This window comes from Perognathus longimembris, chromosome 6 (genome assembly GCF_023159225.1).
Source record: "Perognathus longimembris pacificus isolate PPM17 chromosome 6, ASM2315922v1, whole genome shotgun sequence".
Classification (NCBI taxonomy): domain Eukaryota; kingdom Metazoa; phylum Chordata; class Mammalia; order Rodentia; family Heteromyidae; genus Perognathus; species Perognathus longimembris.
In genome coordinates, this window is record NC_063166.1 from 23,039,393 (window position 1) to 23,056,383 (window position 16,991).

General features: G+C 39.5%; 1 protein-coding gene across 3 annotated transcripts in view; it reads right to left on the reverse strand.

The window, feature by feature from the left end:
• Rnf144b (ring finger protein 144B) overlaps nt 1-16,991 on the reverse strand; it is a 161,120-nt gene that overhangs the window by 18,864 nt on the left and 125,265 nt on the right. For all 3 annotated transcript variants that reach the window (XM_048348403.1, XM_048348402.1, XM_048348401.1), the window contains exon 4: nt 6,629-6,689. In XM_048348403.1, coding sequence (XP_048204360.1) covers nt 6,629-6,689 — 61 coding nt within the window. The remainder of the gene's footprint in view (nt 1-6,628; nt 6,690-16,991) is intronic.

Sequence of the window (16,991 nt, forward strand, 5' to 3'; positions counted from 1 at the left end):
TTTGAAGTTAACAGGAACTGTTACATAAAAATGAAGTATATAGTTTGGGTAGAGATTGTCCCAATCAAGTGAATTCTATAGCATAACATGTTATTAACTTAATCTTACTTTTACTTGGAATTTATACTTCCCAATAATAATTATTTGTAATGAATGACAATGAATAACTAATTACTTGATTACAAACTACCTTCAAAAACCATCTAAGATCAAAATGCCTTTGGATCTGTTTCCTTTCTTACAAAATAAAAGGTTGGACCAAAGTGGCCACCAAGTTGAACTTCAATTATTTACAATAATAAATTGTCCCATTCAACTTATAACTGTAGGTCTTTGCAGTTCAGAAGTTCCTCAAGAACTAAACATAGAATTACCATAAACCCAGCAATTTCACTCTTAGGTCATAGTCAAGAGAACAGAAAGCAGACAACTTAACACACTTGTACATCAATGGGCATGAGGCACAATACACAAACATGAAATAACTCAAGTGTACATCAATGAATAGCCATTCGGTTAAACAACGTATGACATAAATATGCACTGGAGCATTTGGTTATAAAAGACATTGTGCTAAGCATAGGTGGCTCACACCTGTAATCCTAGCTACTTAGGAGAAAATTTTTGACACTCAAAAAATAGTTGGAAAAAAAGCTGGGCTAGAGTAGAGTAGAAGTAGTGCCAACTGAGCAAGCAAGCTGTAAGTATGACACCCTGTGTCCCATCTCAGTACTGGCAAACACACAAAAACAAAAGAAATGACGTTTTGTAAAACACTACAACCTAGATCCATCTTTAAAAAAATGCATTGTAGGCTGAGAAGGTGGCTTAGTGGTAGAGTGCTTATCTAACATGCATGAAGCCCTGTGTTCGATTCCTCATTACCACATCAACAGAAAAAGCCAGAAGTGGTGCTATGGCTCCAGTGGTAGAATGCTAGCCTTGAAAAAAAGAAGCTCAGGGACAGTGCCCAGGCCCTGAGTTCAAGCCCCAGGACTAGCAAAAAGAAATGCATTCTAAATGAAATAAGGACAAAATACAAATGAACAAATAAATACTGAACAATTCCACTTACATGAAGTATCTATTCTTGATCTTAGCCACAGGTTGACAAAGCATTGCCAAGTCTAGAACAAGCAAATTCACAGAGACAGAAGGTCTGGAGCCTGCCAAGACTGGGGGTGGGGAATGAGGAATAAGTGCTGTAGGATTTCTGTTGGGGTGATGAAAAAATTTTAGAAACAGTGAGTCACTTCTCAGCCTTTTGGCTAAGATCAAGTGTAAAAGCAGACAGCCGCCAGAGCTGTAAGGATGCAATCAGTGCCGCTGGTCTGAATGCTTAAAAAAAGCATGGAAATTTTTTCTGTCATATATTTTTAACACAATAAAACATTTCAGAATTTAGCCAGGCACAGATGGCTCGAGCCTATAATACTAGCTACGTGGGAGGCTGAACATGGGAGGATTGCAGTTTGGGGCAGCCCAGGTAGAACAATACCTAAGATTCCCTTCTTAATCCATAGCCAAATGCAGTCATCTCAAGCTATATGGAAGGCTGAGCCTGGAAGGCTCACTGTACCAGGCCAGTTCAGACAGAAAAGTCTTCAAGCCGCTATCTCTACAAAGGACAAGTCTGACCACAGTAGCATGATCCTAGCAATAAAGCCTTACAAGTTGGTCAACTGCAGCTCAGGCACATAGCAAGGAGGAAATAAAACCCTATCCTACAAATAACCAGCAAAAAACAGGGCTGGAAGCATGGCTCATGACTCTAGCAAATGCCAGAGCCTGAGCTCAAACCCCAGTCTTGCCAAAATGATTTTTTTATATTTTTAAATTACTACTATAAAGGTGATATACAGAGGAGTTACCATTTCATAAATCAGGTAATGAATACATTTCTTTTTGGACCATGTCACCTTTTCCTTCACTCTCTCTCTGTTTCTCCCTCACATTCCTGCCCACAAGTTGTTTATAGTTCATTTTCAATAGTCTACTAAGTCAAAATGGTTTTCTTCAATTCAAGTATTTGCTCATTTTTATTTTTAAAATATATTTTATTGTTATTATAAAAGTGAGGTACAGAGGGGTTACAGTTTCATAAGTCAAGTAATGAGTACATTTCTTTCGGACAATGTCACCCGGTCCTTCACTCTCTCCCAGCTTTTCCCTCCTGTCCCCAACCACAAGTTGTATAGCTAATTTTCAACTCAGTGTCTACTGAGTCCAAATGATTTCTAATATAGAATTTAAAATATTTTGTAGATGAAAAGCTTAGGCACAGTCTATGTCATCCTAAGCAAATCTCATCTAATTTTGAGTGTCTTGCTCTATACAATATAAGTAATAAAATCAATTGTTAATGAAAGAGATCTACAACTGCTTAGAACTCATAAGCAGGGGAAAATTTCCAATTCCATGTATAAGTGATCTGATCAATTTATAATGGCTGAAAGTAGAGATAGGTAACATTATTTTTCAAAAGATGGCTTTCAGGCCTGCCCAGTATCTAGACAGAATACAGTGCCTCATCTTATAAAGGCATAAGGAAATTACAAGTCGGGTTAAACACTACAAGAAACCAAAATTTTCCAAGCACAAAGCACAGCAGTGCCTGGGGGAAGAGTATGAGCTTGTTCTATGCTCTCCCACGCATACCTCAACCATAGCAAGTCTATTTCCACTTGGATGTGCCCAATTAACAAAGTGTTCCACTTCCACTGACATTAAGACAATCACCATATCTACTTCAATCTGGGGCTATTTCCTAAGGAATATCATGAGTATCAGGAAAAGGGGGTAACAGGAGAACACTGAATATACTTTTAATCTGAAAGCAACACTTTGGAGTTATTAGTATTTTTTGTACATGTGAGTGAGTGTGTGTGTGTGCGTGCGTGCGTGCCCAGTGCTGAGGCTTAAACTCTGGGCCTGAACTCTGAACCTGAGCTTTTGTTCTCATGGCTAATGATCTACCACTTGAGCTACAGCTCTACTTCCAGCATTTTAGGTGTTAATTAATAGGAGATAAGAATCTCACCACCTTTCCTGCTCAGATTGGCTTCAAAGCTTGATCCTCAGATCTCAGCCTCCTGAGTAGTTAGGATTATAGGTATGAGCCACCAGCATCCAGTACATTATTAGTATTTTTATTACCAACAACCAAACCCTGAGTCATAGAGAGGTCTCACAGGAAAACATTATATGGATCTTAATCTACTTAATCTTTATCCCAGCTCTATGGAATATGAATAATTACTATCTTCATCTGTAGGATGAGGACACTGAGGGTCAGAGACCACTTTAAGTACCTTTCCCATGACCACAAAGCTGGTAAGAAGAAGAGCTGAAATTATTACCCTTGGGCTCTAAGCCACTATTTCTTTCATCAACCAAAACTTTATATTTAGCTTTCATCAGTGAGAACCAAGCCAAAGAAAGTTCTAATTCCTGATTTGATTAGAACTTGTTGGATTAAGTATAAAAATGAGCATTTCTGCTAATAAACATGTCCCCTAAAATGTAAACTATGAAGAATAAGGCCACTGACAGTTGGGCCATAGAGTGGATAAGAAGGAGGTGGATGATACAAACAAACTGAGCCCATTTGCTCTGTAGGACTCATGAAGTTCAGTGAATCCAAATCTTTGGACTTTTCCCAAGTAGAAGTCGGACATACACAGAAACATTGTAATGTTCATAATTCCAATTGCACTTCATTCTTTTTCTTCGTTTTTTATTTTATTTTTATTATAAGGGTGATGTACACAGGGCTTACTGTTATATAAATTGGATAAAGAGTATTTCTTTTTGAATAGTGTCACCCCTTCCCTTGCTCTCTCCCAGTTTTTCCCTCCCATCACCACCCACAAGCTGTATAGTTTATAAGTTGCATTTGTTCACCCTTTGTCCCTCCATTTCTGTGCCACTTCTTTACTCTCCCAAAGACAGATAAACAAACAAGACAAAATGGAAAGAAAATTGAAACAATAACAAAGAAAAGCCTTCATTTCCTGGAGTTCATTTCAATCAATATTATTTTCTATGATCAGATGCACATCAGTATTGTGCCTTTGTGTTCCTCTCCCAAGAATATCCTTTTTTGGTCCCACTGTATGTGAATGCCTAGAGGCCTGTATAATTTATCATGACACAGCATATATTTTTTTAACTAGGCAAGGTGTTTACTTGTAGGTTTATAGGCATTCTAGCTACCACAAATGAGGGAAACCACGCACCCTGTTTCTCTGGGTCTGGCTTACTGCACTTCATTTCTGTTAGGAAGGATTATTGAAAAAAGTTGGGAGAGTGTCAGACAGATGTTTGCCATCTTTAACTATCACATCTAAAAACTATATATCAGGTTATAATGCTCAATATAGTCAGTCCATGGGATGGATTAGAGAGGGACAATATAAACCGTGTTGGCCACTAATTTCTATGTTAAGTTGAATCAACAGATAAGGCCTATGAGTCAGACTATCTTCATGCCCTCAGCTTACAGTTCACGGCCTTTCCTAGTTCTGGGTCCATGTGCAACAAGATTCTAAACTAGTTACTGGTTTCCAATCCGGGCCTTTCAAGCACAAATATACACCAGCCACTTGAAATTCATATATATAGTCCAAAATCCACCCAGGAGAGATGAATCTATTTGCTTGCTGAAAAAAAAATAAACATTCAGTACTAGTACCCTTACTTCTGAGGCAGATATGGATACAAGGTAGTAAACACTATGCTATGAATCCCTTGCGGGCCTTCCTTGAATGTCCCCCTCTTTATGCTCTGTATAGTTCCCTTTCTTTCTTATATTAATTACCTGCAAAATTTAGATGAGGTAACGGTTACCATGCACAGCAAACTTATTATGTATGATAGATAAATGCTCGTTGTTTTTCTCCCTATCCTCATTTCTAGACTTTATTAATCCAGACGAAAAAGCTAGCAATGACAAAAATGACCAGCTCATGCTACATTATATATTTATTTATTTATTTAGTGCTGGTCCTGGTGCTTGAACTCAGGGCCTGGGCTCTGTCCCTGAGATTTTTTTGCTCAAGGCTAGTTCTCTATTACTTGAGTGGCTCCACTTCTGGCTTTTCTGGTAGTTAATTGGAGATAAGAGTCTCAAGGATTTTCTTGCCTAGGTTGACTTTAAATCAAAATCCTTAGATCTCAGCCTCCTAAGTAGCTAGGATTACAGGCATGAGACACCAGTGCCCTGTTTAGAAATGTTTATATTCAGTGAGAGGACCAATCTCATGAGTACTGAAGGAAATGGCTTTTCTCTAACTTTACATATTCTGAAAAATAGATCATTTTGTTCCAAAACCATTTTTGGAGATGGCAAGAAGGAATGGGCTCTTTAAAAAGACCTGCCAGGGGCTGGGGATATGACCTAGTGGCAAGAGTGCTTGCCTCATGTACCTGAAGCCCTAGGTTCAATTCCTCAGCACCACATATATAGAAAAAAAGGCCAGAAGTGGGGCTGTGGCTCAAGTTGGCAGAGTACTAGCCTTGAGCAAAAAGAAGTCAGGGACAGTGCTCAGGCCCTGAGTTCAAGCCCCAGAACTGGCAAAATAATAAATAAATAAATAAATAAATAAATAAATAAATAAATAAATAAATAAATAAATAAAATAAAAAGACCTGCCAAAAACCAACAGGACTGAAAATTTGATTTATACGGATAAATGGGATGGTATAAGTAGGAAAGCTATATAGATTGCTACAAGCCCAAAAATCAGGAAGAAAATCAACTTCCACTAGAGTGAGACACATATGAACTCCATCACTCTCAGATAAAAGTAGTCTCAAAAGAACAAATAGTGAATATTATAAAGATATACGTATATTATATTATAAATAAATATTACAAATATATAAATATTATGAATATTACAAATATATTATAAATAGTGAATACTAGTGAGTATTATAAAGAACAATCAAAGTATTTGGGTAGATTCATGGTTTGACGTGATCTTAAGAGGGAGAGCTGGTGCCAGTGGCTAACACTTGTAATCCTAACTATTCACAAGGCTGAGATCTAAGGATTACAGTTCAAAGCCAGCCAGGCAAGAAAGTCCTTGAGACTCTCATCTCCAGTTAACTACTGAAAAATCCAGAAGTGAAGCTGTGGCTCAGGAGGTAGGGCACAAGTCTTGAGCAAAAAAAAAAAAAAAAAAAAAAAAAAAAGCTCAGGAACAGCACCCAGGCCATGAGTTCAAACCCAGGACCAAAAAAAAAAAAGAACAGGAATTTTGTGATTAAGTCCATTTTGAAAGTTATTTTCATCATTAATACCCTTACGGAACCATTTAACTTTTGCCACATCTTTGACACATAAAGCAAATTTTAGAAATATGAACCAACCAACCTCAGGAAAATTCTATTTTCTGCTTGTCTGCAATTTTTATTTGTTTGCTTTTGTTTCTTAGTGTTGTTTTGTTTCATCTTGGCTGTGGGTTTGATGAAATTTGATGTTGCAATTACAGCCTTCCCCTTTCTGAGTCGCCTCGTGGTTCTGTGACATCCCACAGCTGCCTCGATCAACCACGCAGGCTGGTATAAAGACAGTGCATTGGGAAACCACATTGGCCACCAGGATAAAGAGAAAAATGCATACCTCGTTCAAATTTTAACCGCTGATAAAGCTGAAACTGATCCACAGGTACCAAACAGGCAATCTGAAACCAAAGACATTAGAGAGATAAGACAGATGTCAGTCATCATATAAAGCCTGATCTATGAGCCTTTTATGATTTCTCTCTCTGGCTTGACTCACTATATCTGACTCTTCTAGCTGTCTGCAGGATTCAGACTCATCTAGTATTCCTGCAGTTAGTACCATAGATAAAAACAGTTGTCAAACCACCCCACCCCTCTATAGTGGCTAAGAATCTGTTATGTTCAAGGCAGCCAGGTGCCCATTGCTCATGTCTGTAATCCTAGCTACTCAGGAGGCTGAGATCTGAGGATCATGGTTCAAAGCCAGCCCAGGCAGGAAAGTCCATTAGACTCTTATCTCCAATTAGCCACCAAAAAAACGAAAGTGGCACTGTGGCTTAATGGGTAGGATGTTAGCATTAAGCTGCAGAGAGCTCAGGGACAGCACTCAGGCCCAGAGTTCAAGCCCCATGTCTCGTCAACTGCTTTCCATTCTTCCATCAGCAGTGAGTAAAGCCATATAAGTCCAAATAATAAATTTGGACTTCCTACATTATATGTAGGACATATATAAAAGACATTCCTTTCCTCTCTACATTCATTTAAGGAATTTTAAAAAGCCTATGCTTCTGTAGGGGATGGTAGCTCATGACTGTAATTCTAGCTATTCATGAGGCTAACATCTGAGAAGGGTAGTTTGAAGGTAGCCTGGAGAGAAAAGATCCTGAAACTCTTATCTCCAACTAACTCCTCAAAAGTCAGACCTTGTAGAAAAGATTTTACATAAGACATTTCTGTTACTTACTATTTATGTTTCAGATAGCAAAATGAAGCAAGGCTTACTAGTAAACAACCATGATTCATAGTCAACTCAGTGACATTTCAGCTAAATCATTTGAAAATTGTATTTCAAAGGCAGATGTAGGAAAAGCTGGCTGTTCTTAAGCTGTTAGTTTCATTGACGTCAAAAATATTGACGTTGCTGTAAAAATCTATAACTGAGGAAATGAACAGATTTGATATTTACCCTCCAGAAATTCAGCAGGTTGGTACAGGAGACAATCTTAGTATTGACAATTCCAACTCTGTTGTGTACACAGAGAAATGAAGTCATGATAGAGGCATGATAGAGACATTAAAGAACCAAGAGCTGGGCGCTGGTGGCTCATGCCTGTAATCCTAACTACTCAGGAGGCTGAGATAAGAGGATCATGATTCAAAGCCAGCCTGGACAGGAAAGTCCATGAGACTTTTATCTCCAATTAACCACCAAAAAACCAGAACTGGCACTGTGGCTCAAGTGGTAGAGCACTAGCCTTGAACTGAAGAGCTCAGGGACAGCACCCAGGCCTAAAGTTCAAGCCCCACGACCAACAAAAAAAGAACCAAGAGTTCATTTCCTGCCTTTGTCACTGATCATTGTGTGGACCACTGTACATGGACTGCAACAAACCTAATGCCGCTTCAACCTTAAGGTCAAATTGACCTCAGATGACTTTATCTGGGCACAGGGACATCAGAAAAAGTCCAGGAGCCTATTTTTAACCCCTTCTCCCCAAAGATATATGAGATCATTGATTTTATGGGGCCGTATTATACCCTCCTTATGCCTATACAAAATCATCTGTGGATTGATGCTGACCTTTCTTAAAAGACTGTCAAAAATCAATCTCTAAGACTTCTGACTTTTCCATGACAAGAAATTTATATAACAGCTCAGTTATGTAAAGCTCATGACAGGAAAGGAAACAAGAAATAAAATGTTTTAGACCCAGATAAAATGCCACTCAGGAAGATGATATGGCAATCTGGGGGAGGATAGGAGAATGCAGTCATGATATTCAATGCTTATCTTATGAAAATTAAGAAAATTGAGGGGAGGGATTAGGTTGGGAGGGATGGGAGAAAATTATGAAAAAGGTGACATTGATCAAGACACATTGTACTTATAAACTGGTTTGTTGAATTGTAACTCCTTTGTACAACTACTTAAAGATAGTAAAAAAAATATATAGTTTAGAAAAAGAAACATGATAGGGCCAGGCACTATTGGCTCATGCCCATAATCCTAGCTACTTAAGAGGCTGAGATCTGAGAATTGTAGCTTGAAGCCAGACTGGACAGGAAAAAGCCAGAAGAGCTGTGGCTCAAGTGGCAGAACACTAGCCTTGATTGCAAAAGGTTAGAGATGGAGCTCAAGAAGAAAGAGAGGAAGGGAAGGAGGGAGGGGGGAAGGGAGGAGATAATACCTAGAAAACATTCATCTTCTGCAGCCTTGCCCTGTAGACTTCTGTCTTTTCCATGTGATGGCTACCAGCCCACCATGGTGAAAGCACTGAGCTACGTAGGAATCACAGAAGATGTGTGCTGGTGTAGAAATTACTCAGAAGACAATACATACATACAAGTTTGGAAAGGATCATTCCTTGCTCTTGTCACCCCTTGGACTTTTCAGACTAAGACAAATTTTGTAAAATGTTTCTAGCACACTTTAAATGAGAAATAAGGTTGTTAAGTAAGAGTTAACTGGTCCTGGTTTAAACAGTAACAGCCAATAATGCGAAGTATTGAATTCCTGGTTCCATTAGCAACTGGAATGAAGTCACTGTTGCACCCAGCCTCCATTTCTACAAGCATACAATCAAGATCATTCTGTTAGAATGATTATTTTGGAAGATTCCATCCAGCTGCAAGTATAAGGGCCTCAAATGATTTTTTGAGGATATTCATAAATAACTCTAAAATTGTCAGACTGTTAATCTGACACCCTGCAGATTAATAAGCAAGATTATAAAGAGGAATCTCACAGTATACATTTCTGCCAACAAATTTCAAATCATCTAACTAGAGAGCTATATATTTTTAGCTTTTTATTTTGAAATAATTTTAGATTTACAAAAAGTTGCAACGTTTGTATTGTTCCTAAATGTCACATCCCCAACTTCCCCTAAAGATAAAATCTTTTGAAACCAGTTAGTTATTCAAATAATTACATTGCTATCCTTACACTAAATTGCCAAGCTTTAGTGAAATTTCATAAACTGGCCCACCAAGTTTTTTTTTTTCCTGTCTAGAATCCATTCTGCTATTCTGTGTGATCTCTCCTTGAGCCTCTGTGGACAATTCTTCAGTGTGTTTTTTCTTCTCATGACCCTGAGGTGTTTGAAATGTCCAAGCCAGTCATTTATATAATATTCCTCAATTTGGATTTTCCTGGTGTTTTTTCATGATTAGATTGAGGTTAAGCATTTTCATTTTTAATTTTTGTCAAGAATATCACATGTGATCTTAGGCCCTGAAAAGGAATACGAGGACTATTGATTTGTTATACAGAAGTTCAATCAGCAAGATACAGAGAAGCCACATTTTGAGAGATTGACTTGATAGTCTTCAATAGAAAGCCAGTGAGTGCAAGAGGACTCTTGTCTCAAAAACTTGCAGACAGGGCTGGGAATATGGCCTAGTGGCAAGAGCGCTTGCCTCATATACATGAAGCCCAGGGTTCGATTCCCAAGCACCACATATATAGAAAATGGCCAGAAGTGGAGCTGTGGCTCAAGTGGCAGAGTGCTAGCCTTGAGCAAAAAAAAAGAAGCCAGGGACAGTGCTCAGGCCCTGAGTCCAAGGCCCAGGACTGGGAAAAAAAACAAACTTGCAGACAGTGAGAGAGGACAAGATGGCATTACTTAGCCCCAGTACCTGTATTTCAGATTAAGGTGATTGATACCTGTCAATTTTCTCCATCCTTTGTAATTAACAAGTATTTTGTATAAATTGTTTTACTTAAGAGTGTTAAAGATAGAGAGTACCCCAACCCCTCCATGTGTAGGAGACATAGAGGATAAAAAGAGGGACTCATGGAGCTTTACTGGATTGGAGCACACAGGTTTCAAAGGAGGAGTTTTAACTGGCAGACACAAGTTCTTGAAAGTTCCTGTGGGCTTTGAGGATCAGTAACGTCACTCAGGTCAGCTGTTATCTAGAGGTGGTCACAAGAAGGAAGTTACCTAAAGCAGATCTGACAACTGAGCACCCTAAGGAACTGGATGACGGTATTGAATTGGAAACTAGGTGAAAGGTGATGAAGCCCTAATTCCAGCAGGAGAAAGTCAACCTGCATTCGGAATGGAGGTGGAGGCAGCATAAGATTGTACTTATTCACTCTTGGGTATTCTTTCAGTCTATGAAAATCCTATTCCTTGTCCTATATTAGCCCATTAATTTTAGTGTCTACTGACAGTCCTTCCCCAAAATATTACTGTGGTATTTGCTTAATGATGACTTTGTGTTTCTGTCATTCGTTCTGTATTCAGTGATTAGAATTATACTGCAAGGTTAAATAGAAGCAAGATGTTCTGGTGTGCAATTGTATAGAAAAATGATTACATATAACCATAAAAGCCTGTACATCTCAAAACATCTAAGGAAAAGAAGAAATGAAAAGGAAGAGGAAAACAGACTCAGATGGGGGACAGTGGGCACCAACAGAAGGGATGAGAGCAAGCAAAGAGGGTGAATAAGGATGCATATGGTCCTTGAAGTTTATTTGCAATGTACCAAAATAGAAACCTGTTTTAAGAAGAAAGAGGTAGGCCTGGGAATATGGCCTAGTGGTAAAGTGCTCGTCTCATATACATGAAGCCCTGGGTTCAATTCCTCAACACCACATATATAGAAAAAGCCAGAAGTGGTGCTATGGTTCAAGTCACCGAGTGCTAGCATTGAGCAAAAAGAAGCCAGGGACAGTGCTCAGACCCTGAGTTCAAGCTCCAGGACTGGCAAAAAAAAAAGAAAGAAAGAAAGAAAAAGGGAATTGGAATAGCTTCATCATAAAGAAATGGTAAACGTTTCAAGACACAGATATAGTATGCCTAACCTAATTACATTACATTACACAACATATATATGTGTGTGTGTGTGTGTTGAAATTCACATGGCACCCCACTAAGATGAACAATTTGTTCTTATGTAAGTTAAAAAATTTATCATAACAATAAAATTAATAAATAAGAATTTGACTTTTTCTTTTCTTTTCCTGCCAGTCATGGGGCTTGAACTCAGGATTTGGGAGCTGTCCCAGCTTCTTTTGCTCAAGGCTAGCACTCTACCCCCTGAGCCACAGCACCACTTCCAGCTTTTTCTGAATAGTTTATTGGAGATAAGAGTCACACAGACTAGGCTGGGAATATGGCCTAGTGGCAAGAGTGCTTGCCTCATATACATGAAGCCCTGGGTTCGATTCCCTGGCACCAAATATATAGAAAACGGCCAGAAGTGGTACTGTGGCTCAAGTGGCAGAGTGCTAGACTTGAGCAAAAAGAAGCCAGGGACAGTGCTCAGGCCCTGAGTCCAAGGCCCATGACTGGCCAAAAAAATAAATTAATTAATTTAATTTAATTAAAAAAAAGAGTCACAGACTTTCCTGCCCAGGCTGCCTTCAAATCCCAATTCTCAGATCTCAGTCTCTTGAGTAGCTAGGGTTACAGGCCTGGGCCACTGGTGCCTAGCTTAGAATATGACTTTTCTATTCCCTTCATTTGTTTTCTGCTTCTTCTTTTAAGTAAGTCAATGAATACACTAATGATACTTACTCAGTGAACGCTAATCTACCACTAACCAGGCTATATTTAAGCAGAATAGCAAAGCTACTGAGCTACCAAGAGATCACTTCCTTTGTGTCAATAAGCAAAGAGTCTTACATTTGATGTAGCTATCTTTGAAATGTTCTCCTTTGAAATTTGTGCTGATTTACCTGTTAGACAGAAATTTCTCTCTCTTTTTCCTCTCCAAGCATAAAAACCTACTTTTCTTCTTCATCATTATTCTGGAAATTCTTCCAAGAAAGAAAAAAAGAGAACTTGACAGGGAAAAGCTCCATATTCATTTTAGTAATTTTTATTAGCACATATGCAGGGTTGGAAGCATGGCTCAGATGGTTGAGCACCAGCCAATGAAGAGAAATGTCAGATACCAAGTTCAAGTCCCAGTCTCAGATGAAAAACATTATTAGTACCATTTAGTTGTACAAAGGGGCTTGGTTCTGATATTTATAACTTATACATAATACAGCTTAATCAAATTCACCTCATCTGTGTTACTTTTTCTTAATCATGCTTCTTTCTCCCCCCATCTTGTTTTTTAATGCTTTTTGGTGGGTTTCATTATGCTATTTTCATACATACTTATTCTTCATGATTCTAAAATATTCACCCCTACACCACCATCTTCTTCCCCTCTCCCCTCATGCATTAGTCCCTCCCCCCACAGTCTTTCTTTTACAATTATGCCATATGAATTATTTTTTAGGTCCACATTCTATAAGAGTGAAGGCATATGATTGTCTTTCTCAGCTTGGCTCTTAATAAATGACCTCTAGATCTATCCATTTTTCTGTAAATGATATAAGTTCATTCTTCTCCTTGACCAGATAATACTGTCATCCCTCGTTATATTGCAGTTCACTTACTGTGGTTTCACTGTATTGTGTGTGTGTGTGTGTGTGTGTGTGTGTGTGTTTTAATACATGTACACCTATCATGGGAGCTCCAGAGATGCCCGTGACCAGTGAAAATCCCAGAAGTAACAATAAGCAAACCTCGATTTAGCAAGGGATGACAATATAATGCTGCTACATTTCACCGATCACAGGGGTCTCTGGAATGTAACTCCCCCATAGGTGAGGGATCACTGTATTCCATTCTATGTACCATGTTTATTTTCTCCAGTCTTCAGGGGCTAAGTACCTAGGCTAGTTCTGTATCTTGTAAATAGTGTGGCTATAAACATGAGTATACAAGTATCTCACTGGCACATTAATTTGCATTCCTTTCTACATATGCCCAGGAGTGGTATAATAGTAGGATTATGCTGTAGTTCTATTTTTAATTTCTTGAAGAATATCCATACTGATTTTTTTTTTTGCAAGTCCTGGGGTTTGGGACTCCGAGCCTGAGCACTGTCCCTGGCTTCTTTTTGCTCAAGGCTAGCACTCTACCTCCTAAGGCCACTTCTGGCCCTTACTGTTTATGTGGTGCTGAGGAATTGAACCCAAGGTTTCATGCATGCTAGGCAAACACTCTACTGCTAAGCCACATTCCCAGCATCTCCATACTGATTTTTTAATAGAGTAATAATATCACAACAGTCACAAGAAACGGCTGCTAATTGCTTAGAATCTGTTGGTGGTGGTGGTGGTTTTCTGGTAACAATGAAGCTGGGGATATGTTTTGAACATGCCGTTTCTACTCTGCTGAAAGTCTTTGCCTTTCCATCCCACGGCAGAACATATACAATATCCAGTGCAGTCAGCATACATTCACATGTGGATTTTAACAGTTAGCCATAACATTAACTGAGTAGCTCTATTGTTCACAACTGAGAAGGCAGGAAGAGTGAGGCATGCCCTTCTCTGTCACAGTTATTAGGGCCCTAAGATTTCCTCCCACATCACCACCTACATCAACACAAACCCTACTTGGAAACAAACAAGGAAGTAAGAAAGAAAGGGCAGAGAGGGGCGCCTGACAACCAACCTCAGGGGCATTCATTGCACATACAGTGCTGTGTGACTCCATGAGAAATGCTGACAAGTACAATCTGCATTGTTTTGAGAGAAGATGTGAATTCAAAGTCACACAAATGAAATGTCCATCAGAGCTTATGGTTTTTCTTAGGTCTGACCTTTTGAGTTCTATTTCTGCCTCTGGTGCTTCTACAAGTTAAACAACAGTTTGAACATTGACTACAATGCATGATGCACTTCATGACCCATCATGACCCATCATGACCCATCCAGGTAAACTATAGGCAGGAGAAACTGTGCTTATGAATTGATGACTAATCATACCACTAACTCAACCTAGAGAACAAACAGTTCCTCTTAACAATGAAAGAACTGCCTGTGCCTCTTAGTAAAGCTCACCTGCTCAAGTCTCCCTGCCCAAGTACTAGCAAGCACATCCTGCTTAGAAGAAAACTGGATGATGTTCTTTTCTGTGAGGCAGGAGGCTGGGGCAAGATGAGAGAACTCCAAGACCAGAGATCTTCACTAGCAGTGTGGCCCATTCTCTGTCCATGGGTTCTACAAAAGCCACAGCATATCGTGTAACCAGGATGGTCTTCCTACAATTGCCCCCTGCTTTTTCTCTCTCTCTATTCATCTACAAGTCAAAGACACTCAGCACATAGCCATGTGCCAGGGGCAGTTCACCCCAATGCTTCTCCATCTTCTTGTACAATATCTGCCTTGAGTAATAGGGGAATAGTAGAAATCATATTTCCATGTTTACCCAGTCTTTAATGCATCTCAAAAAAATTTTTTACATTTTTAAAAATTTTAATTGTCATTATAAAGGTGATATACAGAGAGGTTATTGTTACCTAAGTCAGGTAAAAAATACATTTCTTTTTGGATAATGTCACCCTTCCCTCTCTGTGTTTTTGTTGTTGTTTGTACCAGTCCTTGGGCTTGAACTTCAGGCCTGGACATTGTCCCTGAGCTTTTTTGCTCAAGGCTAGCACTCTACCATGAATGTAACAAATTAAATTGTGTAACAATTCTGTAACAATTTAGAGCCAGGTGCTGGGGGCTAGCTACTGGTGAGACTGAGATATGAGAATCATGGTTTGAAGCCAGAACAGACAGAAAAGTCTATGACACTTATAACCAGCAAAATGCTGGTGGAGCTGTGGCTCAAGTGGTATAATGCTGGCCTTGAATGGAAAAAGCTCAGGAAAAGCACCCCAGCCCTTGAGTTCAAATCCAAAGACATACCACACTCATGTACATACTATCTGTGTATTTGTCTGTCTGCCTGCCTGTCTGTCTGTCTAATAGCTAGCTATTGGGCAAATGGAGAAAGGAAGGGTGAACAAATGCAGTCATAATATTCATTGCACATATGTGAAAATGGAACCAGATAACTTGAGAGGACAAGTGAGACTGGGAGAGATGTGGGAAATGGATAGAAGGGGTGACATTGATCAAGACACATTGCACTTACAAACTGACATGTTGGATTAAAATTTTTTTCTCTGTATAGCTACTCAAAGGGAGTTTTTAAAAATTAAAACAAATTGTAGGATCTAAGCCAAAACTGTATTTATTTTGCAAATGTAGCTTCAAACTTCTTAGCATTCTCCCCATCCTTTTCTCTCCCCTAAGGTCTCTGAGTACAGCACTCTATTCCTGCCTACAGACATTCCGAGGCCCTGATGTTGGTAAAAAGCATCACCACCACCCCCTCCTCCCACGTGTGCAGTGGTATGACAGTGAAAAGCAGACTGGTTGTTTCAGAGCCTCAAGACTTGGAGGAAAGGTAGGTAGGGGGAAAGATATTCCTCACCCTCCACTGCCAGCTAGGAGTAAGAAAAAGTTCAAGCTCTCTAACTGTGACATGGCAGGTACAATTCAAAAGGAGAATGTACTCGCCCAGACAAATGGTTCTGGGCTTTCCCCACAAGCCATGTTATGGTATTTCCCTAACATTGCAGAGAACTGCTTAGATTAGATCCACTCATTCTCACAGGGCTTTGCTTGAAATCATGCTATCAGAACCAACAATCTGTGTCCTGTTTCTTGGAGGGAGAGCACTGGAAAATCCCACAGAGAAACAACCGAAAGTACTGGATGATGCAAACAAGGAAACTCTGACTTTTCTTTGCCTCCCAGGAGGCTCATCTCTAGCTATGGGTGTTTCCTCCAATCATTGCCTCTCACTAGCTCAGGAAAGCCTGAAAGGGAAGCTGCCATCCTGTACTGTTTCCTACACGTGCAAGAAGGGCATTAAGTGCCTCACTAATTAGGCTGTTCCTAATAAATAAGTGTGAACAGGCAGAGACACAATTGAACCAATCTGAAGGCATTAAGAAGGCAGGCACAGGGCTGGGGATATAGCCTAGTGGCAAGAGTGCCTGCCTCGGATACACGAGGCCCTAGGTTCAATTCCCCAGCACCACATATACAGAAAATGGCCAGAAGCGGCGCTGTGGCTCAAGTGGCAGAGTGCTAGCCTTGAGCGGGAAGAAGCCAGGGACAGTGCTCAGGCCCTGAGTCCAAGGCCCACGACTGGCAAAAAAAAAAAAAGAAGGCAGGCACAAGGAAAACTACCAACTGTATGAGCTAGACCTATGCAGGAAAGCACGTGGCGAAAGCTTGAATTCCTCATGTCCTCTGGAGGAGGAGAAATGTGACACTTAAACATTTGATAAAAGTGAATGATGAAGAATCATATGCCACCATATAAATAGCAGCAGGACAAAGGGGACCCACTTTGACTAGAATTATTTTTAACCAGCAACATATACTTATAATTAAGCATATA